The sequence below is a fragment of the Mucor mucedo genome (assembly GCF_025094135.1).
Source record: "Mucor mucedo strain NRRL 3635 chromosome Unknown EV154scaffold_3, whole genome shotgun sequence".
Lineage (NCBI taxonomy): Eukaryota > Fungi > Mucoromycota > Mucoromycetes > Mucorales > Mucoraceae > Mucor > Mucor mucedo.
The window spans coordinates 334,444-360,254 of NW_026252287.1; the positions used below are offsets into that span (position 1 = coordinate 334,444).

The following is a 25,811-nucleotide window of genomic DNA, read 5'->3' on the forward strand; positions in this document are numbered from 1 at the left end:
AACGATGAAATGGCGTGTTCTCATTTTGCTCATGGCAGGTGTGTCTATGATATATCTCGTCAGTCTATTACAAGATACACCTTATCCACACCCTGTGGTTATACAAGCCTCTATACCAAAAACATCTCGGGTTAACGAACCTACTCAGATCCTTCTCTCCATTCACCATGACTATATTTATCGTACCCATGTCCACTTCGAAGCCGTGTTAGATGCTAATAGAGCCTATGTACGCGGTGTTGATTCCGTCAAGGCTGGTGTAAACGGTACGTGTTCATTTTTTCTTTTAGTAAAGCTACGTAATAACGGTTTGTTACACACATAGGTTTAATCATACAGTCTAGAAAGAAAAAGGCCGATCTATTGGGCGAGGTTGCTGAAGAAGGTATGGCTACGTCTATTGTTAAAAAAACATGAGTATTTAAGAAATTGAATAGATTGGGAAGTTTGCTTTAAACATTTACTGAGTGGGCCTATTACCAAAATTTCAAAATCAGCAGAGGGTACTGATTCACATCAGTTTGCGATATTATACCATGTTATGGATGATCAAGATATCAAGCATTTTGTCAGATTGTATTATTTTTCTACTGATAATCATGGAACTACAAGTGAATACAAGGACTTGTTATTGCCTGGAAATACAATGATTAATGCCATCTCATTAGAGCAGGATACCATTTTGTACTCTCGGTAAATTACAATATACATATGAACAAGAGATATAGTGCTAATTTCAATCTAGTGATCCTGACAGTTACCGGTTTAGAGTAGCTGCTTTACCTGATAATTTATTGTTACCACCTCATTCTAAAAAGTCTAGCCCTATACCATTAACCACAGGACAAACCGGTGACCTTGCAAAATGTAAAACTTGATGATATTTGAGCATCAGCATTTTTAGTAATGACTAATTACATTTTTAGCCAACTACCAACCAAATGCCACAGAGTTATACACTGGTTTATTATGCAAATTATATTCATCGAAGTATGTATTGATCTTTGGAAGGATATTAGATTTAATTAAATTTGAATGTATATAGCCCACAAACTTACCGTGTATACTCTCTTGATGTTTATAAGACCAAGTATCTGTTCCATTCAAGTGTTACGATTAGCGATGGAGTAGCTCTCAGCCCAAAGGACCACGGGTTTAACACAGGAAACTGGGTGTTTAGAGATCATTTTAGTTCCAAGGTATTAATAATAAGAGTTTTTATATGACTTGTAAATACTGAAGAGCTGATACATTAGGATAAGGTGATAATTGATGAGAACCTGGAATACATGACATTTGTGGATGGGGCTCATTTTCATCAAGAAACAACCGAAATTGAAATGCCAAAACCTAGTATATCTCGATCCAGGTATGGCAAAACGGTAGTTGTATCGTTGATCCGAAACAATTTTCAAACACTGGATTTTACAGATCGTTTGGGTGCTTTGATGAATGATGCAAGCGAGAGAGATCATTTATACAAGATGGAAGATGGCAAAATATTGCCAGAATTTTATCATTCGATGCAAGCCATTGACAGTGTTGAGACAGCTGAAACGGCCTATGATGCAAGTGATATCAGAGGCGTACAAGTCAATGAAAATGGCACGTTATTAGCTGTTTGGACTAAATCAAAATCGATCTACATTTACAAACGCGGATCTGCCGATCGTGTTACAAAAAGTTGGACTGGCGTAGGAAAGATGTTTGATGCAACCGCTTCGTATATAAACATTGAAAGTCCTCACCATCTTGAAAAGCCACTAGAGTGGATACTGCGTATGGTTATCACACCAAAAGAAGGCCATATTGGATTTGTAACAGTAAGTTTTAAATAGTTCGGTTGTCACACTACTAATCAAGCAAATATAGCCTATCGGTGCAGCTATGTTTTGGAACTATAATGATTCGAATTTCATCTGTGAGTTTTTTTTATTTTTGATAGTTTCGTTTATAAAGTAACTCATCCTCTACTTATAGCCATTGGAATGAAAAATAATATTGTAAACACTTATTTGATTGATGAAGTAGAAGAGCAAAAGGCTGTCAATTTTCAAAGTTTTATAAGGGATAAATGGGATTTGTGGACAGGTAGGTGTTATTGAATCTTCATTCTTATTTTTAGAGTCTAATGATTTTTTGTTAGTCATGACAATGATTGTGACGATATTTGTTGTCAACGAATACAAGACTTATTCGTACTAGACTTGTTGAACTTGAATACTTATATGATTATTTTGAATAAATGCAAGGTTGATACCTAAAGGGGAGAAAATGTGGAGCAAAATTATATTTTAACAGTGACATCTATACTATACAATGGCCAACATCATATTGGAGTTACTAAACCATAAGAAGCTTTGCGCATAAATACAGTACGTGAATTGCTCAATAATGGCAACAAGTACTGCTGCCGAGAGATAGTTACGAGATACTTGTCCATTTATTTGTTTTGCATAATTCATGCATATATTTAGTTTAGATACTTTTAATTCATAAATTACAGCAGTAAGTGATGCAAGATAGATATACATTTGATTTTGATGATTGCATGATTTTTGAACGCTAGCCCCCTTTATAGCGCAAACTAAGTTGGTTTTAAAAATGTGGCTCAACATGACCGAACATTTAAACAGTTAAATATAATTAGGGAGCTAATGAAAGGAGAGATAAGTTATTAAGGCGGATATTAATCTTCCCAGATATAGGATATGGCAGTAATTTCGTGGAGGGAAAGCAAATACATAGATTATGTCGATTTAGCATATAGGAGTGTTACACTGTTTATTTTCTTCTCAGCCAAACAAACATTTACTGTCTCAGCCAACCCCTTTTTTTGCTTCTAACACAGAGAGGCTCGTTTTTTTTCTGTTACTCAAGGTTATTTTCCCAGCGCGAACGCAAAAAAAAATATAAAAAGTTTAAAAATAAATTATCTTAATGACATCTGTTCCGACCATCTCCATCACCACCCCAGATTTGGAGAGCAAAGATTACATGGCCAGCGGAACTGTTACGCCCACCACTCCTGATTCCCCAACCGTGTTTGATGTCGTTAAAGAATTAGAAAATAAGGAACCTTATATTGAAGATGAGGCTTTGGACCTGTCCGAAGCAAATGCTACCCCGCAAAAGTATGGTGTGAGATCAGCCATAGACAGCGACGACGACGAGCGCGAGGAACCAAAGACCATCAAAAACTTTTACAATCAAAAAAGCATTTTAATCACAGGTGCATCCGGGTTCATTGGAAAAGCACTTTTATGGAAACTTATGCAATCTTTGGGCCAGTCCTTTGACAAGATTTTTGTATTATTAAGAAAGACCAGACAACATCAACGCTCAGCTAGAGATCGTCTGCAAGATGATATCCTTTCTAATAAGGTGAACACTACCCCTTCTTTTCACTATCTTGCATTTTGATTAACGGGTCATTTTTAGGCATTCGTTAGTCTTCGCAGATCGATGGGCTCAACTATGTTTGATCAAGTTGTTCAAGAGAAAATTTATCCTATATTTGGTGATCTGACCGAGCCTAATATTGGGCTATCTGGACAGGACCTGGATGACATTCTCAACCAGGCCAATGTCATATTTCATTGTGCTGGTAGCATGGATGGAACTGAGCAAGTGGATGCTGCCGTTAAGGTACGGGACCAGGTTTCGAGAACAGAAATGTAAAATAAAGCTAATCTCATTTTTTCTATCATATAGGTGAATACATTCGGTACTCTTCAACTTTTAACTTTAGCAAACCAATGTCACTCAATTGATGCATTTATTTACTTGTCAAATCTCCAGCAAATTAATGGCAATGGATGGAAAACTGCCGATGAGAAATATCTATATCCTTTATCTACAGATGCAAAAAATGCAACTGACATTTTGACCGAAATTATGGCAGAAGGATCACAATATGCTGGTTTTAGACCTCTTTACAGCAATCCCTATCTATTCTCAAAATCACTTGCTGAGCATGTATTAGTAGATCAAGTCATTAGGAACAAAGCAATTGGAAGCTACCAGTTCCCTATTGGGATTATGAGATTATCACCTGTTGGTCCCAGTGTCCAAGAACCTTTGATAGGCTGGGTAAAAAAAAAACCTCCCTGAAAAAGAAAAAGTATGTATTGATTTTATTATTTTTTAGGCTGATGGGGTAAATGGTATCAATGGCACAATTTTGTTAACAGGCAGAGGTAATAAAGTCATTCAGCCTCATCTCGGAGATGGCGTGGCTGATGTTGTACCTGTTGACTATGTCGCACGTTTAATTATTGGTTGTGCAGCAACATTAACCCAATCTGAACAGTTCGAAGTTCCCAAGATATCTAGCGTACCAGACCTTAAGCAACATAATGTAGAAGAATACACTCAACCTACAGAACCTATTCGCTCTCATAAACGCACCTCTAGTCAAGCAAGTAGAATATCTATCCGAAGTTCAACTATGTATCAAAATCATCAAACTCCCAGGATGTCATTACCCGGTCACCAGGAACAAGTTGAACACACTGTACCTGCAATTTTCCAAGTGTCTATTTCAAATATGCGCCCTGTCACTTGGAGAGTTGGCTATGAAGCCATTCGTCAATACTGGATTAAAGCAACTAGTGTAACTTTAGCTCCTTCAAAATCTTATTTCAATGCTCCGCAGAGAAGTTCAACCATGAATAGTATGACATCTACTGCTTCTCCCGGTCTTTCGAGGGCACGCACAGTCATGAATTCTTTAAGAGGATATTATATGAATCCGGTTGCCGAGACTGCGTCCAATCATGTTGTTAATGTCACACCAAGCGCTTCCCAGTCAAGTGATAGAATCAATGGTGCACCATCATCTGTCAATAGTAAGAGAAATTCACATCGTCTCAGCCGTACCGTAGATAAAGCAGCAAAGTTATCACACACGATGAAGGACAGCATATATTCTACCTCAGGGTCTTTAACAAACAATCAATCTATAAATGAAAACACGGCCAATTTGATCTTTGCCGTTCGAAATATCGATGTCGGCATGGAATTCGATCCTAGTGTGATTGTGCCAGAAGATGCAGATGGGAAATTTTGGGTCAATTATCTGACAAATTGTAGTTATGGTATCCATTATTTTGTTTGTCAAGAGACCAACTTAAGGTTACCTACGCCAGTTTATGGTTGGAGTTGTGCTATTCAACCCATTGATTCTGCCGTTGGTGATGAAGATGGTGGATATTATCAGCATGTTTTCGAGAGACAAGTAAATAGCGCCATATATTCTCAGGATCAAATATCACAACGAACAGCAAGAATGGTGGCTCATATTAAAGGGCTTCTGATGCATAATACACCTTTAGCCTCATCTACAAACAAAGAGAAAGATGATGCATGGTTAACCGATCTGGATGATTCTTTGGATGATTGGTGCCAAGACAACGATATGGCTGCTGCAGACAAAGACAGACGTATGGCTCTTGGTAAATGGAGGAAGAAAGTGGGTAGTAATGATGAATCCGTCAAAGTGATTGTTTTGAACGATAAACGTGTCAATCAAGCGATTACCCAGATTACACAAAATGCCGGTGTCCCCAAGCAAACCGCGGTGAATGAAGCCATGAAGATTTTACTAAGAATGAGTGAGCGTACTCAATTAGCGTTTGTTTGGTTTACGGGCTCTTTTCTCAAGTCTCTTTTAGACGATATGTTTGATAATGTTCGAATCTCAGACGAAAGTTTACGTGCGATCCGCCAATCTACTATGGGTAAGCGTGTGGTGTATGTTCCTGTTTCTAAAAGTATGTTAGACCCACTTTTAGTGTGGTATATTGCAATTCGATATCATCTTCCTGTACCTGCTTTAGCTTGCGATGAAAGCATGTCTCAAATGGGACCAATTTCTGATGTATATCGTTTGGCTGGTGCCTATTATGTTAAACGCGACAAATCCAAACGTTCTCCCTTAAATTCCGCTGTCACTGCAGCCTATACACAAGTCTTATTACGTGAACATGGTGCCCTATCATTCTGTCTTGAAAGATCTCGTTCAAGAACCGGCAAATTCCAAGAATCGTATCCCGATGGATTTGTTGATATGATCATTGAAGCAACATTACAAACTAACCAAACATCGCGTTCTGCCACAAATACAGCAAGTGTAATTAACAGAATTGTTTCATCTGAAATTAATACACCCCCTGCTTCGCCTGATTCACCTTCATCTTCCGTCATGGCTAGCCCAACCATGAGTATCGATAGCCTTGCTCATAACTTTGTTCCTACTCAACAGCAACAGAATAGAAAAGTGCATAAAGACGTAGTATTTGTACCTATCAATATCACGTATGAGAACGTACCCGAGCTCTCTCATTTGATTGATGAAGTATTGGATCAGCAACCTGCACGCCCAACAACTGGGAGAGCCAGATCTTCATCTCAATCCTCCATGAATTCCGGTCGTCCTGGTGGTGTTGTTCGACCTAGTGAGGCTAAAGACAGAAGAAAGACTTTGCTCGATGGTTTAGAGACCCAGAAGAAATGTGGCCGCGTCACTTTTGGTATCGGTCCCCTTGTCAGTGTGCAAGAGATTGCCGAGGAATGCAATAGAGAGTACACTGGGTAAGTAAACATAAAAATGTTGTGGCAATAATAATTTTAATCTGGTTTTTTTTAGTGAGAATGGGGAGACATACGAGTCTGTTCTGGTTAGCAATATCACAAATCGAATCCATGAATCCCAATGTACAGGATTAGTCGTATCACCTGTCTCCATTATATCTGCCATTATTCTTTATGGCCGCGCTACAAATGGTGTATGCGTCGGAAAGATCAAGGAGTTAATGGAGTGGTTAAGACACGAGATGGTACGCAGTGGATATACTGTTGACTGGCAAGGTAATTTATATATCTTTGATCAAAAAGAGAATTAATAGATCTAACATTCCAATATTGTAGAGGGAGAAGATTTAGATTCACTTATACTTACATCCTTCAAATTACTGAATGAGCCAAAGAACTTGATCGTGGATGGTAGAGAATTCAACGATGATACCAATGTCAAAGTAAATGACCATGCAGATAATGTGATGGCTTTATCTTACTATGCCAATCAAATGATCGATATTTTCCTTTTGGATGCATTCTTTTCAGTTGTTTATCTGTCATTTTTGGAAGATTCTGTATTAGAAGACGAATTTATGGATCGATTCCGTTTCTTGCTACAATTATTGGAAAGAGAATTTGTGCTTGACTGGAATATGGAAATCAAGTTCGAAGCGATGATCAGCTCCTATGTGCGAAAGCAAATTATTCGTGTACATGATAACCGTCTACTGTTACTGGTCAATTTGGAAAATGACCCAATTCGATATGAACAATTGGTCTTTTTGGCTTCTTTGGTGTATCCTACTGTTGATGCTTATTGGATTACTTCCTGTTCGTTATCTGCTTTAGAGGCTGTTCCTATGCTCCCAAGATGTATCATTCCTTTATTAACACAGTGGATTGCCACACATCTAATTACGGGTAGACGAACTATTTATCGTGAGGTATTATCAACAGAGTCCAGCCGAACTGCCGTTGATGTGTTTATGTCAATGGGCTTCCTTACAGAAATTCAAGCCAAGGAAAAACTGTCCCCGGATGCACAAATTTTGTTGCATGAATTAGGTATTCCCACTTCTGAGGTGCTGATTGAACTTTCGGGACAAAATAATGACGGTGGTAGTAAACGTGTATCGCCTGTCGACCCCGAAGGGATGATGGTAAACACTCTGTTTTCGCATGTTATACATAGAAAAAAAAACCTAACAAATGTTTATACAGAAGGCTGTTATGGCACAGATACAGATGAACCGAGCTAATTCCAACATGGCTGATCTTTGTCAGCAAATCGACTCTTACAGACTAGGTTCAGCCTCCAAGCGCGAGAGTTTTCAAAATGCCCAAGTGTTCCAAAAATGTCTGAAGCAAATTAAGGGCATCTTGCAAGCCAATTCAAGCTTTGCTAAAAGACGAAATGTCGTTTTACCTGAAGATGAAGATGGATTAGCTCAGCTGGTATATTCCTTATTAGCCAGCAGTGTGCCGGTAGGAGATAGAGCTGCTCAAGCTCGTGCTTTACGCCGTATTTCCGAAGCGTATAATTTGAGATAAAATACCTCCATATTACCCTACTGCCCAATTTGTTACTTATATTTTTATACATATTATTTTCTTTTTGATCTATTCACCATTTTATAAATTTCTTACAACTATATTTGAATATATTCTTACCGATCTTCTTTAAATTAATATTCGTTAACCATCAATTGCAAGAAATGCATCTATTTCAAAATCATTGGATTAAACATACTGCTTATTTATTTGTACAACGATATCAATTAGATTGTATGATAAAATTTATTGGTTCAAGGGACAAGCACCGGTCAACAAACTAAACAAAATGCTTGATCCAACCTTCATAGTCCGCTACAGACACTCTCAAAGAAGCTGGTTGTAAAATGAAGCACTTTTTGCTTTTAAAAGATGCATGATTACAATGAGCTTTTTCGACTCACAAACAGGCGGTAACGTCAATATGTTTGTGTATAATCCCAATAAGATTATTGGAGAGTTATAAACTTTTTTTGCTTTGACAAATTAAAGAAGGTGAATGCTTTTACATAGAACAATGTTTTATGTGTTGTAAAAACATTTAAAGAGAGAGAATGTGCAGCGATACAGCTATTCCTTTTAACAGCAATGCAAGCAGAACATGGATAAGCAACAGTCCCAAAGCATGCTCATTCACACTGCATAAAGCGTGCACAGTGATGACCAAGGGGACAGCATTAAAGATATTTTCGCATTGACCTTGTTGAGAATATCATGACTTAACGACAAATTAAAAATCGGGAGAGGAAAGCCCAGCAGCTCTTAAAAAAGTTATGTGTGTTATATTACATATATTTGTACAATAGGAAACTTTTTGTATTCTATCTCTTGTTCGATCCTAAAAGCCATTGATAATAATTATTGTAGTAACTTGATATGAAAGTTGACACCAGTCTTATAGACTTATTTTGACCAAAAATGAAAAGATTTGGTATCAAATTAGGAGCGTAAGGTTGATTTTCGGTGGGTGTGTCTAGTGAGTTGTCGGTTATTTAAAAGAAAATTCTGTTGCGCAAAACCTCTTGCGTATGCTCCCTCAAAAGCGAAACTCTTTATTGTTTTAAACACACCCAGAAAACACCAATATGGATTTCGAAGACTCATTTGCCTCAGCACCCGTTCGATATGCACTCGATGACATTGACAGTGACGAGGAACTCGAAGCCTGTGTCAACAACCAAAAAGTTTCTGTGCAAGCAAAGATTACTATGGATTCAGACAATTGTCAAAGCAACTTAACTTTAGTGCTTGGTCTGGACGGACCGGGCAACGTGTACATTCATTCTCTCGAAGGAAAGCTAGCTGTTATTGGAACTGTTACTCGTTTTGTAAGTTTACAAACGATTTTGGGGTTAAATTGATCTTTTAACACATTTACAGGTTGATGACAAGGATGCTGAAGTTAAGGCTTCTATCCTCCAGTTGAGCGATAAACAAACTCTATTTATACCCTTCGATGGTGCTATTCAACCTGAAGAAGCAGGACAATATACCAAGGCAGTTTTAAATGGTTTTGCTGGAAAGATCGAAAAGGTAGTTGTATTAGATTCATTCACAGCAGTTGGATATACGAGTGAGGTTTGGGGAGATGATTTGACACCACCCTTCTTACGAGTGTTACAAACATCTGCATCGCCTACCATCAAGGACTTAACTTTATATGAATCACCCAATATGATCAAAGGATTGGCTGCGTCAATTGTGAATCATGTAAGAAATTGAAAAGTCGCGTTCAGATTTATAGAAAAAGTCTAACATACTATAGTGCGAAATACATTCTATTCCGTGTTACGATTTGTTAACCCTTCAAGAATCCATCTATGGTAAACTGTTGATTACTGTGGAGATCTTACAAGCTTACGATGAAGGATTAAAACAGTTGGGTTTAAAGGTCCACTTTAATGAAAAATTGATGAATGAGACTTTAGCCTCTCGTCATAGCGGCCGTGTAGATGACAATCATCATCGTCTGTACCTTTAAAAGAAATAAACTATGAAGAATTAAATGGTTGTACTTTTTTTTGGGTTTTATTGTACGGGGTTGAAATGTGATCATAAAATATATAACAGGAAGAAGAGAAGAGAGGTATTACTACAAAGGCTTATTTAGACAGCCAAGAGTTCACCCCAGTTACGAAGAAAGACAATAGCACCAGTGAAAACGGAAACAGAAAGAGCAATGTTGAGGTTACCTTGACGCTTCTCGGGAGAAAAAAGTTCCGACTTGATGGCTTGAACGAATGAGGTCTTTTGTTCAGCTTGTTCTAATTGACGTTTATCCATTTTAATATATAATCTTGTAGAAGCAAAAAGAAAAAAAAAGAGAAAAAATAAAAAAATAGGTCTTAGTGTGAGGGGAGGGGTACCACGTAAAGAAGTCACGCATTTTCTAATTGGTCTAAATATGTTTTTATTTTTTATGCAATCTCTTCAATCACCATATCCTCATCCTCTTCCTTATCAACTTCAGTAATCTCGGGAGCATCTTCATCACGAATCAACATGTCAACAATTGTGACACATTGTTCCTTGATTTCCTCATCGGTCTCTTGAACATGAAGACGTTGAATAACACGATAAACTTGCTTTTGACGTAAATAATCACGACCAAAACGCGTTGTAGTTAACAAAATGATGGATTCCAATAACATGGTACGGAGCATTGGATCAGTTTCACGTTTCTAAAGAAACAAGGGTTATTATTTATCTTCCTCTCTCTTCATTTCTCTTATGGTCTTACCTTATCTTCACCCAACATTTGAATTTCTTCAGGGAACTGCTCAAATTCTTCGATTTCATACTCTTCGCTACCACACAAAGGTAATAAAATGAAAGGCAAAACATTAATATCCAATGGATCTAAAAGACGTTCATGTTCACGAGTTTCAAAACAACAGTTCTTGATGACTGAATCAACACCACCACGACGAATGACACTAGCATCTTCGGTAAAGATTTGTAACTTGGTGAGTGGGGACAAATTATCAACAGCTGCACGTTCAATCATAAAGACACGGCCAAGACGGATACTGCTGACATTAGAGAACACACTAGCCAAAAAGTGATATTCGGCTTCAGGGTTGTATTCCTTTTTGTAGCCCTTGTGGAATGCCTCAACCAATTGATCCAATAAACGGGTGGATTGACTTAATCCTTCTACAGGTTCGGCAGTTGCTTGGATCACTTTTACACAAGTGGGCTCATATTTTGTCATGTTGGATAATAACATACAAGCAAGATCTGCAAGAACAGATTTGGCATTCTATCCAATTTTCATTTTAAACCACTTGAACCTCCCATTTTTTTACTCATAAACAAAACTTACTGTAATCAAACGTCCCATATACTTGAGAAAGTTAACATCGTCTAATTCCTGTTGAACAAGGGGATCACTTGACAAGTTGATTAATGATCGAAGGGCATCATGAGCAGTGATCTTGAAGTAACTTGTTAATTTACATACTAAGCATTACATATGCACACTATAACTTACGGGATCCTCTGTCACCAATTGCTTGAGATCTTTACAGACAACTTGTCTTTGTTCGAGCAATAAATGACGGTACTCACTACCATTAGGAGTATAAGGTACGAGGTGGTGAAGAGCAATGGCTCTAATCTAAATCAAAAATAGTGTCAAGACTAATTTGACATGTCAAAATTTTCTTTCTGTTTCTTTTTACCTCTACTGCAGGTTGATGTAAGAAGGGAATAAGCTACAGAAATCCACTGGGTTAAATAAAGCCGGTCTACTTTTCCTAGGCTATTTTCATTCTACCTCTCTGATTTGTGCGTCCATGGTGAATTTTTATAAAGGAAAAGGGTTTTAGAAAGGCAGAGAACAATAATATTTTTTTAGGACATGCCACCGTGACTGTCCCGATTACAAATTCTATCCTTCTATGGGCTGAGGGTTCATTTTCTTATATGTACTTATCAATGGGTTTAATGTCTTTGATACTTTCAATTTAAAGGGGAAAGCTACTACAATTTTTAAAACCGTCTATTGATCTTTATTGGCATTTATGAGGTGATCTAACTGATTTGTCTGGCTTAACTTGTTTCATGTTGCTTGATGATAAAGCTTAGAAAACAAAGTTATAGCTTGCTAACTCGAGTGCTTCATTTCCATTATAGCTTCCTTTGCGACTGGAGGTTTTTTTTTTAAAAAAGATGGTGCTCGTATAAGTATGGTGCTCAAGCAAGAAGAATGAGAGATTCGTTAGAGACGGAGAGTGAAACCATTATGTAATAGCCGCTTTTTGGGCGCGTCGTAAATGCGAGAGCGCGTTTTATAATTGCTAATTTTGTGCTATTCTCTTTTTTTTAAAAAAAAAAATACGATTCCAAATGATTACAGAAACGATCCATTGCAACAAGCGAATCAAAATAGGTATACGTCTAAAGAAGTTTTAGGGGTCTAGTTAATACTTACTAATAATTTACAATTGCTATTAGAACATGAAAAAAAATTGGAAGTCGGCAGCGATGAAGACGACATGTTTGGTGACGATATCGCTTTTGACGATCTAGAAGACATTTCAGCACTTGCAACACCTTTTCCCGAAATCAAAGTTGAAAACAATAATGATTTATTACAGAAAGAGTTAAGCAACTTACCAAGCCCAGCTCGAAATAGTACATCGATACCGAAGGTATAAGAGAAGAAAAGGAGTAGACATGATGGTTGTTAAGCACAAAAAACAATATACATAGGAAAAGAGAAGCAGATTTATTCGATATATGGTTGCATCTGTTGCAGAAGGAGTATATCAAGAAAACGATGACCAACATTATGAAAAGAATGTATTTTTGATACAGGAAGATAAAAAACAAACGACAATGGCCAGACTTCGAGGAGACTGGACACATACCGTCATTTGCGTGGGTGATGTAGTACACATACCATTTATATCCCATACGCCAGAGGTTATTATTGACAATGCAAAGCATTTCATTGTGGTGCATCCAGATCGTCTAATTTCATGCACAGCTGTAGCTGACAGCTTTGTCTGCACACGTAAATCGGTATTACAAGTCAAAGTGCGTGGTATCAGTGAATATACTGAAGCATTAGTGCATGGAAATATCATTCATCGTGTCATACAAAATGCTTTGAATGTAGGGGATTTTAAAGTTGAAAGCATCAAGTTGGAAATGGAACGTGTCGTCATGGACAGCCTAAAGGATTTATATGCTATGGATCAAGACGAAAAAACTGCCCTGTTGATTTTGAATGAATATGCAGACGGTATCAGTAAATTTGGGTCGACATATGTCTCTAATAAACCACAACCTGCAGCACGTGTAAATACTGATATGGGTGTGGATCCTTCTCTCATGATGGGATTCGAAACGATCTCAATTTCAAAGGTTCTGGATATCGAAGAACACTTGTGGAGCCCAACATTTGGCATCAAGGGAATGGTCGATGCTTCAGTGGAAATGACTATGAGTAAGAATGACAGGGTTATCGTCGTTCCATTCGAATTGAAAACAGGAAAAACTAACAAGTTCTTGACAAATCGTGCTCAAACTTTACTTTACACTTTACTTATGGCCGATCGATATGGTAGGTTAAGGATTATTCATGTACACCTCAGTTCTTTTTTTTCTTCTAAACTGTTCCAAGATAGATGTGGATGTTGATGCTGGTTTGCTTTATTATTCGAAAACAAACAGTATTTATGTTATCCCTTCCTCACACAATGACTTAAGGTCGCTCATTATATCCAGAAACTCTCTTGCAGTGGCCTTCAATAATATCAAAGTAATCCCGCCCATGATAAAGAATAGTCATACCTGTCAATACTGCTTCGTCAACGATGCTTGTACGATCTTTCATAAAGCTGTAGAACGAGGAACAGGGTCAACCAGCGGCTTATTCAAATTGTTCGATAAAAAGACAAGCCATATGACAGATGCGACCTGTAAGTTTGTTGAACATTGGTGGAATTTGCTGGATAAGGAAGAGGTTGATATTGATTACATCCGAAAGGATATCTGGAGTCAACCTGCCGATATTCGAGAGCAACTAGGTAGATGTCTAGGCGATATGTCCATCAGTTTACCAGGATCTCAGATCGATCCGGACATGAATCGATGGCAGTATAGCTTTATCCGGCACCACTCCAACCCCAATAAACAATTATTGTGCAATTTTTCGACAGGGGATCCTATAGTGATTTCCAGCATGGAAGGGCATACAAATTTAGCCATGGGATTTGTAGCACGTATCTCTAGTGAGGAAATCACAATAGATCTGACCGAGCCGTTACGAGACCCTCCTCACAAAACTGATGGATTCCATTCGACCAATCGTCAACACTTTAACAGTTTTGTTCAATCATTGTCTAATCCTAGTGGGTTCTACTCGACAGAAATGAAATACCGTATCGATAAAGACGAGATGACCATTGGTATGGGTATGCTTCGAAACAACCTGATTCAATTGGCCTCATTGGATAAGGAAGGTGAATCCAAAAAAGCACGTCTTAGGAGATTAATTATCGATTTAGCGAAGCCTGAATTCAATTCCGACGCTGTTTCTTTGCCGTCTACACCATACATGAACCCGAATCAAAGGACCGCCCTGAAACATGTACTACAAGCTGAAGATTATACTCTGATCCTGGGTATGCCTGGTACAGGTAAAACAACCACCACTGCCGAAATAATTAGGCAATTGGTCTCAATGGGCAAGTCTGTTTTGGTCGCAGCTTATACCCACACAGCTTTGGATAATGTACTACAGAAAGTACGTGACAGTGGTGTGGATATTTTAAGATTGGGAAATGCACAAAAGGTGATACCGAGCTTGAGAGACTGCGTACCAGCGAGCAATCCTTCCGTCCAATCCGTAAGAGATATGCAAGATTTTTATGCTTCTAAAAAGGTAGTCGGTGTAACATGTCTGGGAATTGGAGAGTAAGTGCAAAATATGCAGCTGTATGAAAAAAAAAGTGATGATTGACAAAACAAATCTAGTGTGATACTTCAAAATAGAGAGTTTGATTACTGTATCATTGATGAGGCCTCACAAATCACACTACCTACCTGTATCGGGCCTTTACGATATGCAAAGACCTTTGTGTTAGTGGGAGATCTATATCAATTACCGCCAATTGTTAGGAATCAGGAAGCGTGCGATGGCGGTTTGGATAAATCATTATTTTCTATTTTGGCCGAAGCAAGACCTGAATCTATGTGTTATCTCGAGTTCCAGTATCGTATGAACAGTGATATCATGTATATATCGAATTATTTCGTATATGGAGGAAAACTGAAATGTGGTAACAATGAAACAGCACGTAGACGACTTGTACTACCGCAATTCGAAGCAGGGTTGGAAGCGATACACAAAAGTCAAACCCAAAGTTGTAAAGGAATGTCTGACTGCTGGTTAAGGACTGTTTTGGACCCAGAGTAAGTTTTCTTTTGTGCACAAAAGAAAAAATAACAAACATTTATTGAAACTGTTTATTGTTGTTTGAAAAAAAAAGCCGCAGGGTCATTTTTATAAACATAGACGCATTGGACTCGAAAGAGAGTAGACCGTTTGGAAGTTTTTTGCAAAACGAGGTGGAGGCTTCTCTTATTCAGCAGACAACTGAAGCTTTGATTCAATCGGGAATTACGGAGGACCAATTGGCGTTGGTGTCTGTCTATCGATCTCAACTGCGACTTATATCTCAAGTGTTAAAGGGGAGACAAGGGATTGAGATTGCTACCATTGATAAATACCAAGGTCGAGATAAAGATTGTGTCATTATTTCACTTGTACGTAATAACAACACTGGTAATGTTGGCGACCTTTTGCGAGATTGGCGTAGATTAAATGTAGCAGTTACGAGAGCCAGAAGTAAATTGATTTTATTCGGTTCTTCTGCCACATTGAAATCAACCCATCTGTTTAATTCTTTACTGTCTGATTTTGAAAAGAAGGGCTGGGTAAGTCATATATATTCTACGTGTTTCATCTTGTTGTTTATCATGCTCATTCTGTACACTATCTAGGTACTTAATCTTCCCAATAGGTCTGAATTAACTCACCATATAACCACTACAGCGAAACCTGATGTGACACCTTCAACATCTAATGGAAAAAAGACATTTACAAATGCAAATGTGACGTTAAAAAAGAACGATATTCTGAAGGACATATATAACAGTTTATAAACAAATATATGTATACATAAAAAAAAGAAAATGACGCTATTTTTTGTTTAATAAATAGGGAGGTTTTATTTTAACAATGTTTGTTTTGATATACAGAAGAAAGAAGGAAATACGGGGAACATTTTTCCCAATGTGATGAAAGGCAACTTTCTGATCGGACGTTACAGAGGTACTATGTAACTTGCTAGCATATGCAGTACATTCCGAGTCGATTTCAATTAGTGGCTTTAATGAGCAAAAGCTAAGCCAATCATAACAAAAATACTGTCGTGCATAAATCGTATTATGTGTAAACCAGATATCTGGTCTGAATTAAAGCAAAGGGGGGAAACAAATTTAAATGATGGCGAACAAATGTCATAGAAAGGGAATCTATGCTGAAAGGGAGTAGTATAATTGCCCTGATCCCAAACGTAACGATCTACGGCAATACAGACGATTAAGATGGAATAGTGACTTTACCCCAAGTTACATGATCCATTTCTCTAATGTTTCAGAAGGAACTTGTATCCAATTTGTCTAAATGGCACAACCAGAAAGCACAACTTTTATGAACACAGCCTGCCTTCTGGCATCCTTATTTATCAATTATACACTTTGGACTGTATTTTATCTTACGGTCAAGGATGTCATGTTCTTGTAACATGGGATTTGCATATTTATAGAATGCTTAGAACGCAATAAAAGTGTAGTATGCTATTCATTACTAATAAAGACGTTGTTACCATTATCGATACGTTAAAAAATATAGTTTCATATATTAAGCGATGACGCTTCATGTTTTCTTTCACTAAGAACTAAAATTGCTCGATGAGGTTTAGCTCTAGTGATTACGGAGAAAGATACATATATCTGTAATATGTAGCTTCAACTGTCTGCACAAGATCTGTCTCTGTTATTGAACTTGGGTATTTCCTATCGCCAAGAAACCTTTTTTTGTAGCCATTCATCCTGATCCAAAAATATCTTTGTGGACCTTACAAAGCGGGGCAGCCTTTTTGTGCCTATTTGACATTGGTTTCATGTTTGGCAAGTGATTGCGTGTGACTGTCTACTGGTTTATTTGCAACCGCCATAATCCACCGTACCGATTGTTATCAGGCCTCCTTTTTGGAATATTTCCCTTTCCTTTTTTTAACATTTTTTTCTGTTTTTTTCTGTTTGTGTGTGTGTGTATAATAAAAATTCCTTTATGGACTCATTACCAACAATAGATGAATGCAATGCGTGGATCCAGGAACATTGCCAAACGATATTGTCTTTTATTGAGAAAGGGAACTTTGATATTAAAGAAACAGCACAGACTACCTATGATAGCACCAAAATATTAATTAATGCACTTGATATATCTAAAAAAGAAAAGACTAAGCTAATGAATAAGCTCGAGCGATACTCCAAATTCAAACAAAATAACAACATGATGAAGTTGTTGGTAAGATAAAATGGCCATATATATAAAAAGATTATTAAATAGTCGGATCAACTGTAGATTTTAAACATAAGCGATATATGTTGTCAAGTCAAACAAACGAGAGGAGAGCGGGTTTATTTATCAGTGACAACATATAATTTCTTACGAGAGGAGGAAAGAATTCTATCATCAAACCAATCTAGTTGTAAAGTTGACTACAATTCTATTTGGCCGGACCAAATAGACGAGAAGGCTTGTTGGTTTAGAAATTATTTTGTTGGAAAGCAATATATTACACTAATTGGACCAATCATGGATAACGAAAAGGAACTATCAATAATATCGATTGTAAAAGAATACGAAAGAGCATCAAATCAAAAGTCAGTCCTACAATACAGAATTATTGTTCGTACCAAACAGGTATTTTCATGCAAAATATGCATACCATGTATTTGTATTCAATCTCCCTCTTTTTTATAGGATATCAATATGGGTTTTATCGTACATGAATCCGATGCAAAGGAATTGATATTGCAAATTGAAGAATCGGTGGGACACTATAATAAACTAGATGTAGAATCAGATTCCAAAAGACATCGGCCATTACGAAGTATCTCTTCTGCTATCATTACGGGTATGACCAATAATCAATATCAACAACAGCAATCACATCAATCAACTAGAATTATGCGCGCTTCCATTTTATTTCTTTTTCAGGACATCAATTTTAGACTATTTAAAGAATTGTCTGCTGAAACTACAATATTAGCAGGATTAGAAAAAGAGTTTTTAAGATATGACGAAATAGGGGTAACATAAACAATTTTATTCTATTTTATCACCATTCTTCTAATTGTTTTTTTTAGATACCAAAACACTATAAATTTGGCGTCTTAAACATTAAAGATGGTCAGAGCACAGAGGAGGAATGGTTTTCAAACTCTGGTTTATCTCCTGGGTTAGAGAAACTCATGAATATTATTGGAAAACCCATCGAATTAAAAGGTTACAAAGGTTATGCAGCTGGTCTGGATACGAAAAGTAAAATGATAGTTTTTCTCAAATGCGCAAGCCATGTAAATTAACTTTTTTCTTAGCCGGTGAATCTGGTGAAATTTCATATGCTTCGTCATGGAGAGATCATGAGATTATGTATCATGTAGCACCACTTATGCCTTCACGGGAGCAGGATGTACAACAAATTCACCGTAAAAGATATATAGGAAATGGTAAAGTTCTTTTGTTTATCCTAGTATAATCTAATCTAAATCAACATGACTAGATATCGTGTGTATTGTATTTATGGAAGGAAAAAACCAAAAGTTTGATCCGAATTCAATTCGATCTCAATTTTTACATGTATTTATCATTGTGCGGCTGGAAGTTGTTAATCATCAAGATACATGGAGGTAAAACTTTTGTCGCGATATTAGTGAGGAAATCTAATATTTATTTTTATGTTAAAGGGTGGAAGTGTTGCATAATATTGATGTAAAGCCTTTTTCACCGCATATACCAAGCCCACCTGTATTCTACAATGAAGAAGATTTGCGAAAATTTCTGATGTTAAAATGTAAATAACAGAGAAAACCAATGATTTACCTTTTTACTTAAGCTTTTTGCATAGTGATCAATGCAGAGAATTCTTCACTGAAATGTGACCGATTTACCCTTCCAAATAGCAAAGCTCGGCAGAGTATTTTAAAGTCTTTGATCGACACAGGATTAGAAGCAAACCAAGTAGCAAGATCATTTGGTAATCATAGCAGATTCAACGGAGAAAAGAAGTACTATCCTAGTGGCGCTGGAAACGGAGAAAGACCTAAATCGGCAGGGGCTCAGCAGCAGCATATTTCAAGTGTTCGAGGTAGTTTCAAATCAAATAATACACTATTAGTATCGACTCGTTCTATTACTCCTGAGCTTCCTCCCGTTCCTTCTATTTCAAGGTCGGGCGTATTACGAGACCTCAAGAGTCTCACCAGAAGAAAGAGTGGTGCGGCCAATCCTCGACCACTCAATCAAAACCATAGTAATAATTCTGCCAGTGCCATTGTTCCCAGACAACAGCATCGACCTCCTATTCAAAAAAATGACGGCTCCTCTGAAGAAAAAGAAGGTACAAGTAATAACCGCAATAGAAGAGTCTCATGTATTAATCATTACCAAGGGGAGAGGAAAAAGATGCTGGAACCGCTTTGTGAAACAAGTGCCAGCACTATATCGGTAGCCTCGACAACAATGCCTGTCAGTGGTATTCGATACAAGGCCCATAATTTAATGAATACAATGATTGGACGTAGAAATTCTCGGACAGGTTTACCGCACTCGTCTTGAAATATATATCACCTTTTTTATATATATAAGTAATAAAATCAAGTACGACACAAATTAGTCTTTGCCCCCTGATACCCAATGAGATGAAACAATGGATTTGTTTGTAGGGTCCATAGCATCATTTAATCTAGATACGCAATATCGACTAATAAAGATGATCGGTGTCCGTGCTAAACCATGTATGTACCCTTTACTTGTTGAAGTGAGCTTCTTCAGTCTAGACATTGACAAGGCATCTAAAGTAGCACACTGTATTACCATCATGTAAACTTTAATTTTCGTTTTAGGTATAAAAACAGATATATACACTCTTTCAAACAAGACAAAAGACTACAGAAGAAAAGTAAAAAAAGATCAACGTGGCAAGATGTATTTGAAAGGGCAAATGAAAAAAAAGTTTAAAATGAGGGAGTTGTCTCTTTTTTAATAATATGGAGGTTTTCCTTATAAAGGAAAAACTTGTTTGTTTATTTCCAATATATAAAGTTGCCATGGTTGAGGCTTGTTTATTCTCCTTAAAAGAGGGGGCTAAAAAAATATATCAACTTTTTTGGAAACCTTCTCTTTATCTCTTTCTCTCTTTTTCTCTCTCTTTTTTCTTCTAAAATCAGAATACATACACATACAATGGGCTGCTGTCAATCCACCGAACAAGTCGAGGAAAAACAAAGAAATCATGAGATTGATGCACAAATCAAACGCGACCGTGTCAATCTAAGAAAAGAAATCAAAATGTTGCTTCTAGGTACACTTGTACATATATATGTATACTGATAAACATCTAACAAATACTTACAGGCGCAGGCGAATCTGGAAAATCGACCATATTAAAACAAATGAAGTTGATCCATGACGGCGGATACACTCCAGAAGAAAGAGAAAGCTTTAAAGAAGTTATCTTTAGCAACACAATGCAGTCAATGAGAGTGACTTTAGAAGCGATGGATAACTTAGGCATCAGTTTTCACGATAGTGAGAACGAGGGACATAAAAGACTTGTTTTGGAAGCACCACCACAAATTGACTATTTAGGTCATGAATTAGTCGTAGCCATCACTTCTCTCTGGGACGACGAAGGAGTGAGAGAGTGTGTTCAACGATCGAACGAATTTCAATTGAACGATTCGGCACGATAGTGAGTAGAAAATTAAGGGGTGAGCAAAAATTGACATGGTTACTAACTGTTCATAAGCTACTTTGACTCGATTCTCCGTATCGGACAATCAAATTATATGCCGAGTGATCAAGACGTACTAAGGTCTCGTGTGAAATCCACTGGTATTACTGAAACTACATTTGTCATTGAAAGCCTTACATATCGTATGTTTGATGTTGGTGGTCAAAGATCAGAGCGTAAAAAATGGATTCACTGTTTTGAAAATGTCACTGCTCTTGTGTTTTTGGTAGCCATTTCAGAATACGATCAAGTATTATTCGAAGATGAAAGTGTAAACCGTTTACAAGAATCACTGACTTTGTTTGATTCCATTTGTAATTCAAGATGGTTTATAAAGACTTCCATAATTTTATTCCTGAACAAGATTGATTTGTTTGCTGAAAAACTACCTAGAAGTGCACTCGTTGACTTCTTTCCTGATTATAGCGGAGGCCAGAATTACGATGCAGCTTGTCAATATCTTTTACAAAAGTTCGTTTCCCTGAATACCAGAGCAGATACCAAGCAGATATATACTCATTTGACATGTGCAACAGAAACAAAACAAATTAAATTCGTCATGAATGCTGTAAACGATATTGTGGTTCACGATAACTTACGTAATGTTGGCCTATTATAACCTTTTTCCTCTTTACTCTTCTTATTTAATTTTGTAAAATCACTCTTTATACATTTTTTTTTCTTGTTTTATTATTACACATTATTCCTCAAATCCCCCAACAAACAAGCCTGTTATTATTATTATTCCTATTCGCAATAAATGAATTAGAGAGAGAGATAATCCACTTCGCTCCCTAAAAAAAAGTTCATGCAAAAGAAACTATATGTGTAACTAAGACGCGGTCAAACCAATCCGAGTATTCAGTCCCGTGAATTTTTCGCCTTGTTATTGTGTTCATTTACATGTCGCGTTACACGGCCCCATCGTACACACCAGAGGGGTAAAAAGTTGCGACTCGTGTAGCACAAAGAAACGGACACTACCTTCTTTTAATACCTAATAGCCTCTTGCATATTTTAAGACAATATTCGTGCTCCTTACTTTTTCGGGTCTTGACATAAAAGTGTAAAACTCTTTCTTGGGTAACACGTTCTTTCCGCTTCTTTCTTATTCTGTTTAAGACAGCTAAAGCGGTCGAGTCAAATCTCTATTTCAGCCATTACTACTGATACATCGTTTAGTTAATGTCTAAAAATAACAATACTGCTTAGACATCGTTTAATTAATCTAAGGCTTGTTTATCGAATCGCTCCGATAAACCCGGAATATTTGTCATTGAAACTGTTTATACGCCAGTCAGAAACATTCTCATATGCTGGAAGATCTTTCGCATATGTGCAAAAGAAAGAGTAGAGAAAGTATTATAATTGAATTGAATAATCGTCAAGCTAGGGATCAATCATCTACTTTTGGTATCCAATACCGTGAATAAAGCCAATATTTAGAACGTTGTTTCCCTCGCAGGAAATTTTGGTTATGCGTGTGTCAAAAGCGATTGATTTGCTTGAACATATTGTGTGCAAGAATTACTAATCTATTTGGAGTATTGTTATTTAAAATGTAGATTCATTGGTGAAATGCAATCACTCAAACTCTATCTTTGCCCTGTTTGGTAAGCCAAGATATAAAGGCGCTGTGTGGATAAGATAAACAGTCAGCAGTTATAAAATGTACCGACAAATAGAGTAATTAAACTGGTCTAGTAAATTACATGACGGTCGTATTTTATTGGTGCTAAGGTGCTGATGACTCCTTACAACCGTGTTTCTGCTTAAGATTGAAACCATGTCAACGCTTCCGCATCGAAAGGTTGATCCACATTTCACACTATAAAAATTATAGCAAGGATAACTATGTTGAGGAGTTATCGTTGTAAGTCTCAGTTCTTTAGTGTCATCCCGAATGGTAGACTTGATCGACTAAAACAATTTTTTTTCTTATACTTGTTGATTTCAACGGTTGATGTTTATATACATATAGTCTTTGGAAAAATTCCTGTTACCGTCTATCACTAATTGAAGCTTTATTTTGCAAAAAGTTATTTATTGCGCAGAAGTTTTATTTAGTAGCTGTAATCACTACGTTTCTTGGAGATGCCACAGGATCAAATAGGGGCCATAACCAGACGCCTTTAGTTGGGCTGTCCTGGATATTTTCATTTAAATAAAGCCATCTGTCAACCAAAATAATGCTTTCTAAAATAGGAGCTAGTAATACACGAAGAGTCCATAAGATTGTAATTTGTTTATCCACCTGTCTACGCTTGTATTCTTGATAATACTTTTCTGCTTCTTCAGATGTAATGGTATCTTCAGGTAATTTTAATCTTTTGGAAGCAGCCTTGACATAAACTGAAAATGAAGTAAAGTCCTTCTTCTTGTTCAACCTACCCACAACAGGTGCGACAGATGCTTCAATAAGTCCTTTTTCTACCATGATCAGCTAGACGAAATAATGTCAAATCATCGACTTATATTACTGGTCATTTTTTAAGTCTTACTTGTAATAGGGCCCTAAAGAAGTGATGTTCATAGGCAATCAATGTTTCTTGTTGCTGGTCTACCCACCTAGCAGGAGCTTGGCAAGAAAGCATTCTTGCAGTGGGACCCAATTTAAAACCTATTTCACGCACTTTAGTGCTGACAGGAAATCCTAATTGCGAGTCATCCATGTCATTATGTTCATGCTTCTCAGTAAGAAAATGGTAGCAACAACCCACGCTAACCAAACAAGTTATTTCGGGACTGGAAGTAAATAATCTCAACATCATACTTGCGAGATCGCCGCAAGTATGAAGGCCACACAAGAGCCATTTTTCTTGTGTTGTTGTGTCATGGTTACCCCATTTTGATAGGATGGTAGATGCGTTTTCTGGTGTGATGAAGTCTGTCACATGATGCAGTTTTAAATCGTCTTTGTCCAAAAACTTAACTGCTCTATCATCGAATTTCTTCGCACCACATGTTTGAATCTCTGATGAATCCACAGCTAACACTTTGAGGTTGGTTTTGAAAGCCAAGGACCTAGATAAATAACCTTGCCCGGCACCCAAGTCTACAATGGACTCTACTCCGTGATCTTTTGCAATTTTTCGGATGACGGGTGTCATACGTTCAACCTCGTGGATCTTTTTTTCAACCATGCCTGCTAAAATACGTCTATCGATATCGCTTTTGATTTGCTCGGCTATCTCAATACAGAATCAGCAAATTTATCAAAGTTTAAAAGGACAACTGATATATGAACTTACAACCAGCTGCATTTACTCTGGGTAATGCGATATCTTTGGTATCTTGAATAAACTTTCTTAATGATTCTGGCCAATCTTTCTATAAAGAAAAATGAATACAGGACGTCAAACAAGAAAAGAAAGAGAGAAAATACATACATTGACATCAGATCCCGAGGTAATTTGGACAATGGAATCGATCCAGTCCTCACCCAAGGATCCATCCTGGGGAAGTAACACATTTCTCCATTCTTCATCCAAGATCTCCCATTGATTGAATGTCATGAAATCGACAATATGAAGGGTCGTCCATTGACGATATTTTTCAATGTAATCTGTTAAGGCTTGTACATACTCCTCGGGTGACAGGTGAGAATATTTTTCTGGTAATCTCAATTGCTGGCTTGGGATCAGTCCCTCATCGATTGCACTCATTAAACAAATTGGTTGAAAAAAAAAATGGAAGATCTGTTTTTTTTTAAAAAAAAAAGTTTATTTTTAAGTCTCAGCGACCACACCAACCTGAGCAGGTCTCAATATTCTGTTCTTTAATGTATATCCCACCTTTTGGACAGTGAAGATTGTACCGGGCTGTTTATCAGGTATGGGAGTTTGGAACACTGCTTCATGTTTGTTGGGGTCAAATTCTTGATCGAGTGGGTTATCTATTTCAATATCATGGCGCTTTAGGGTCTTTTGCAAAACACTTTCGGTCATAGAGACACCCGTATAAAGGTGGGTCAGTTGTTCAGCAAGTTCTTTGCTATCCTTTTGCATACAAGCTTCCTTGCTTCTAAACTCTTCCGGTACAGATTGTAGTGCCATACCTAAGATATCAAGTGAATCCAATAAATCTTTGGCAAACTTTTGAATACCAAAATCTTTAGCATTTGCTACTTCTCTAGTTGCACGTTGACGTAAATTCTCTTGGTCAGCGAGGGATAACAAGTACGAAGCCTGCAAATTAGGTAAGTGAAGATCATTCATGCATACTGTAGTTTTTTTACCTGTAATGTTTTATATTTTGTGTTACACTCTTTCAGTTGTTCTTCGAGGGAAGGTTGAGAGGTTTTTTTTTCTTGGGGTTTATGATCACTTTGACTATGATCATTTTGACTATGATCATTTTGTTGATTACCACCATTTTCCTTGTATTTATTGTTATCTTGTTTCTTTTCTTCTTCTTTCTTATGACTACCTTCTTTCTTTTGGCCGCTTTCTTCTTTCTTGTGGTTGCAGACAAAGGTTGAAGTAATGAAAGGCCGACTAGTGTTTATACTTTTGAAAGGTAATTGATATCGAACTGTTCGACTAAACATTTTTTTACGTAGGAAATGAATAAAAGAAA

The 25,811-nt window shown here is 37.1% G+C and overlaps 11 protein-coding genes across 11 annotated transcripts; 7 read left to right on the plus strand and 4 right to left on the minus strand.

Annotated features, from left to right (window-relative positions):
- Positions 1–541: 541 nt before the first annotated feature.
- Positions 542–2,205, plus strand: EV154DRAFT_410731 (uncharacterized protein; the record flags this gene model as incomplete). The annotated part of the gene is made up of 7 exons (XM_051595412.1): positions 542–693; positions 746–867; positions 927–990; positions 1,541–1,823; positions 1,873–1,921; positions 1,981–2,091; positions 2,147–2,205. The coding sequence occupies 7 exons, from the start codon at positions 542–544 to the stop codon at positions 2,203–2,205; spliced, it is 840 nt and encodes a 279-aa protein (XP_051463271.1).
- A 639-nt stretch (positions 2,206–2,844) lies between these two features.
- EV154DRAFT_455540 (male sterility protein-domain-containing protein) lies at positions 2,845–8,296 on the plus strand. The gene is made up of 7 exons (XM_051597343.1): positions 2,845–3,384; positions 3,442–3,648; positions 3,715–4,092; positions 4,151–6,594; positions 6,650–6,870; positions 6,931–7,739; positions 7,801–8,296. Exons 1-7 carry the CDS (start codon positions 2,941–2,943, stop codon positions 8,128–8,130), a joined length of 4,833 nt encoding a protein of 1,610 aa, XP_051463272.1. The 5' UTR covers positions 2,845–2,940; the 3' UTR covers positions 8,131–8,296.
- A 776-nt stretch (positions 8,297–9,072) lies between these two features.
- On the plus strand, positions 9,073–10,143 carry EV154DRAFT_547108 (uncharacterized protein). Its single transcript, XM_051604735.1, has 3 exons — positions 9,073–9,458; positions 9,511–9,840; positions 9,896–10,143. Exons 1-3 carry the CDS (start codon positions 9,216–9,218, stop codon positions 10,109–10,111), a joined length of 789 nt encoding a protein of 262 aa, XP_051463273.1. The 5' UTR covers positions 9,073–9,215; the 3' UTR covers positions 10,112–10,143.
- Positions 10,132–10,436, minus strand: EV154DRAFT_491036 (uncharacterized protein). Its single transcript, XM_051599492.1, has one exon. The coding sequence runs from the start codon at positions 10,411–10,413 to the stop codon at positions 10,237–10,239; it is 177 nt and encodes a 58-aa protein (XP_051463274.1). The 5' UTR covers positions 10,414–10,436; the 3' UTR covers positions 10,132–10,236.
- Position 10,437: 1 nt separating this feature from the next.
- EV154DRAFT_434347 (uncharacterized protein) lies at positions 10,438–11,947 on the minus strand. The gene is made up of 6 exons (XM_051596762.1): positions 11,909–11,947; positions 11,814–11,846; positions 11,624–11,749; positions 11,456–11,566; positions 10,871–11,392; positions 10,438–10,811 (listed from the first exon to the last, which is right to left on the minus strand). The coding sequence occupies exons 1-6, from the start codon at positions 11,927–11,929 to the stop codon at positions 10,548–10,550; spliced, it is 1,077 nt and encodes a 358-aa protein (XP_051463275.1). The 5' UTR covers positions 11,930–11,947; the 3' UTR covers positions 10,438–10,547.
- A 682-nt stretch (positions 11,948–12,629) lies between these two features.
- On the plus strand, positions 12,630–15,559 carry EV154DRAFT_535513 (DNA replication factor Dna2-domain-containing protein; the record flags this gene model as incomplete). The annotated part of the gene is made up of 4 exons (XM_051604077.1): positions 12,630–12,785; positions 12,847–13,702; positions 13,767–14,935; positions 15,215–15,559. The coding sequence occupies 4 exons, from the start codon at positions 12,630–12,632 to the stop codon at positions 15,557–15,559; spliced, it is 2,526 nt and encodes an 841-aa protein (XP_051463276.1).
- A 1,883-nt stretch (positions 15,560–17,442) lies between these two features.
- On the plus strand, positions 17,443–18,220 carry EV154DRAFT_491039 (uncharacterized protein). Its single transcript, XM_051599493.1, has 2 exons — positions 17,443–17,740; positions 17,798–18,220. The coding sequence occupies exons 1-2, from the start codon at positions 17,501–17,503 to the stop codon at positions 18,197–18,199; spliced, it is 642 nt and encodes a 213-aa protein (XP_051463277.1). The 5' UTR covers positions 17,443–17,500; the 3' UTR covers positions 18,200–18,220.
- Positions 18,221–18,355: 135 nt separating this feature from the next.
- EV154DRAFT_410789 (uncharacterized protein) lies at positions 18,356–19,300 on the plus strand (the record flags this gene model as incomplete). Its single annotated transcript, XM_051595419.1, has 5 exons — positions 18,356–18,529; positions 18,586–18,760; positions 18,817–18,948; positions 19,002–19,128; positions 19,186–19,300. 5 exons carry the CDS (start codon positions 18,356–18,358, stop codon positions 19,298–19,300), a joined length of 723 nt encoding a protein of 240 aa, XP_051463278.1.
- A 1,212-nt stretch (positions 19,301–20,512) lies between these two features.
- Positions 20,513–22,053, plus strand: EV154DRAFT_491044 (G-alpha protein). Its single transcript, XM_051599494.1, has 3 exons — positions 20,513–20,801; positions 20,855–21,191; positions 21,249–22,053. Exons 1-3 carry the CDS (start codon positions 20,684–20,686, stop codon positions 21,850–21,852), a joined length of 1,059 nt encoding a protein of 352 aa, XP_051463279.1. The 5' UTR covers positions 20,513–20,683; the 3' UTR covers positions 21,853–22,053.
- A 1,239-nt stretch (positions 22,054–23,292) lies between these two features.
- On the minus strand, positions 23,293–24,343 carry EV154DRAFT_410910 (methyltransferase domain-containing protein; the record flags this gene model as incomplete). The annotated part of the gene is made up of 2 exons (XM_051595428.1): positions 23,293–23,676; positions 23,735–24,343. 2 exons carry the CDS (start codon positions 24,341–24,343, stop codon positions 23,293–23,295), a joined length of 993 nt encoding a protein of 330 aa, XP_051463280.1.
- Positions 24,344–24,961: 618 nt separating this feature from the next.
- On the minus strand, positions 24,962–25,782 carry EV154DRAFT_535516 (GrpE-domain-containing protein; the record flags this gene model as incomplete). Its single annotated transcript, XM_051604078.1, has 2 exons — positions 24,962–25,455; positions 25,602–25,782. The coding sequence occupies 2 exons, from the start codon at positions 25,780–25,782 to the stop codon at positions 24,962–24,964; spliced, it is 675 nt and encodes a 224-aa protein (XP_051463281.1).
- Between the last annotated feature and the right edge of the window lie 29 nt (positions 25,783–25,811).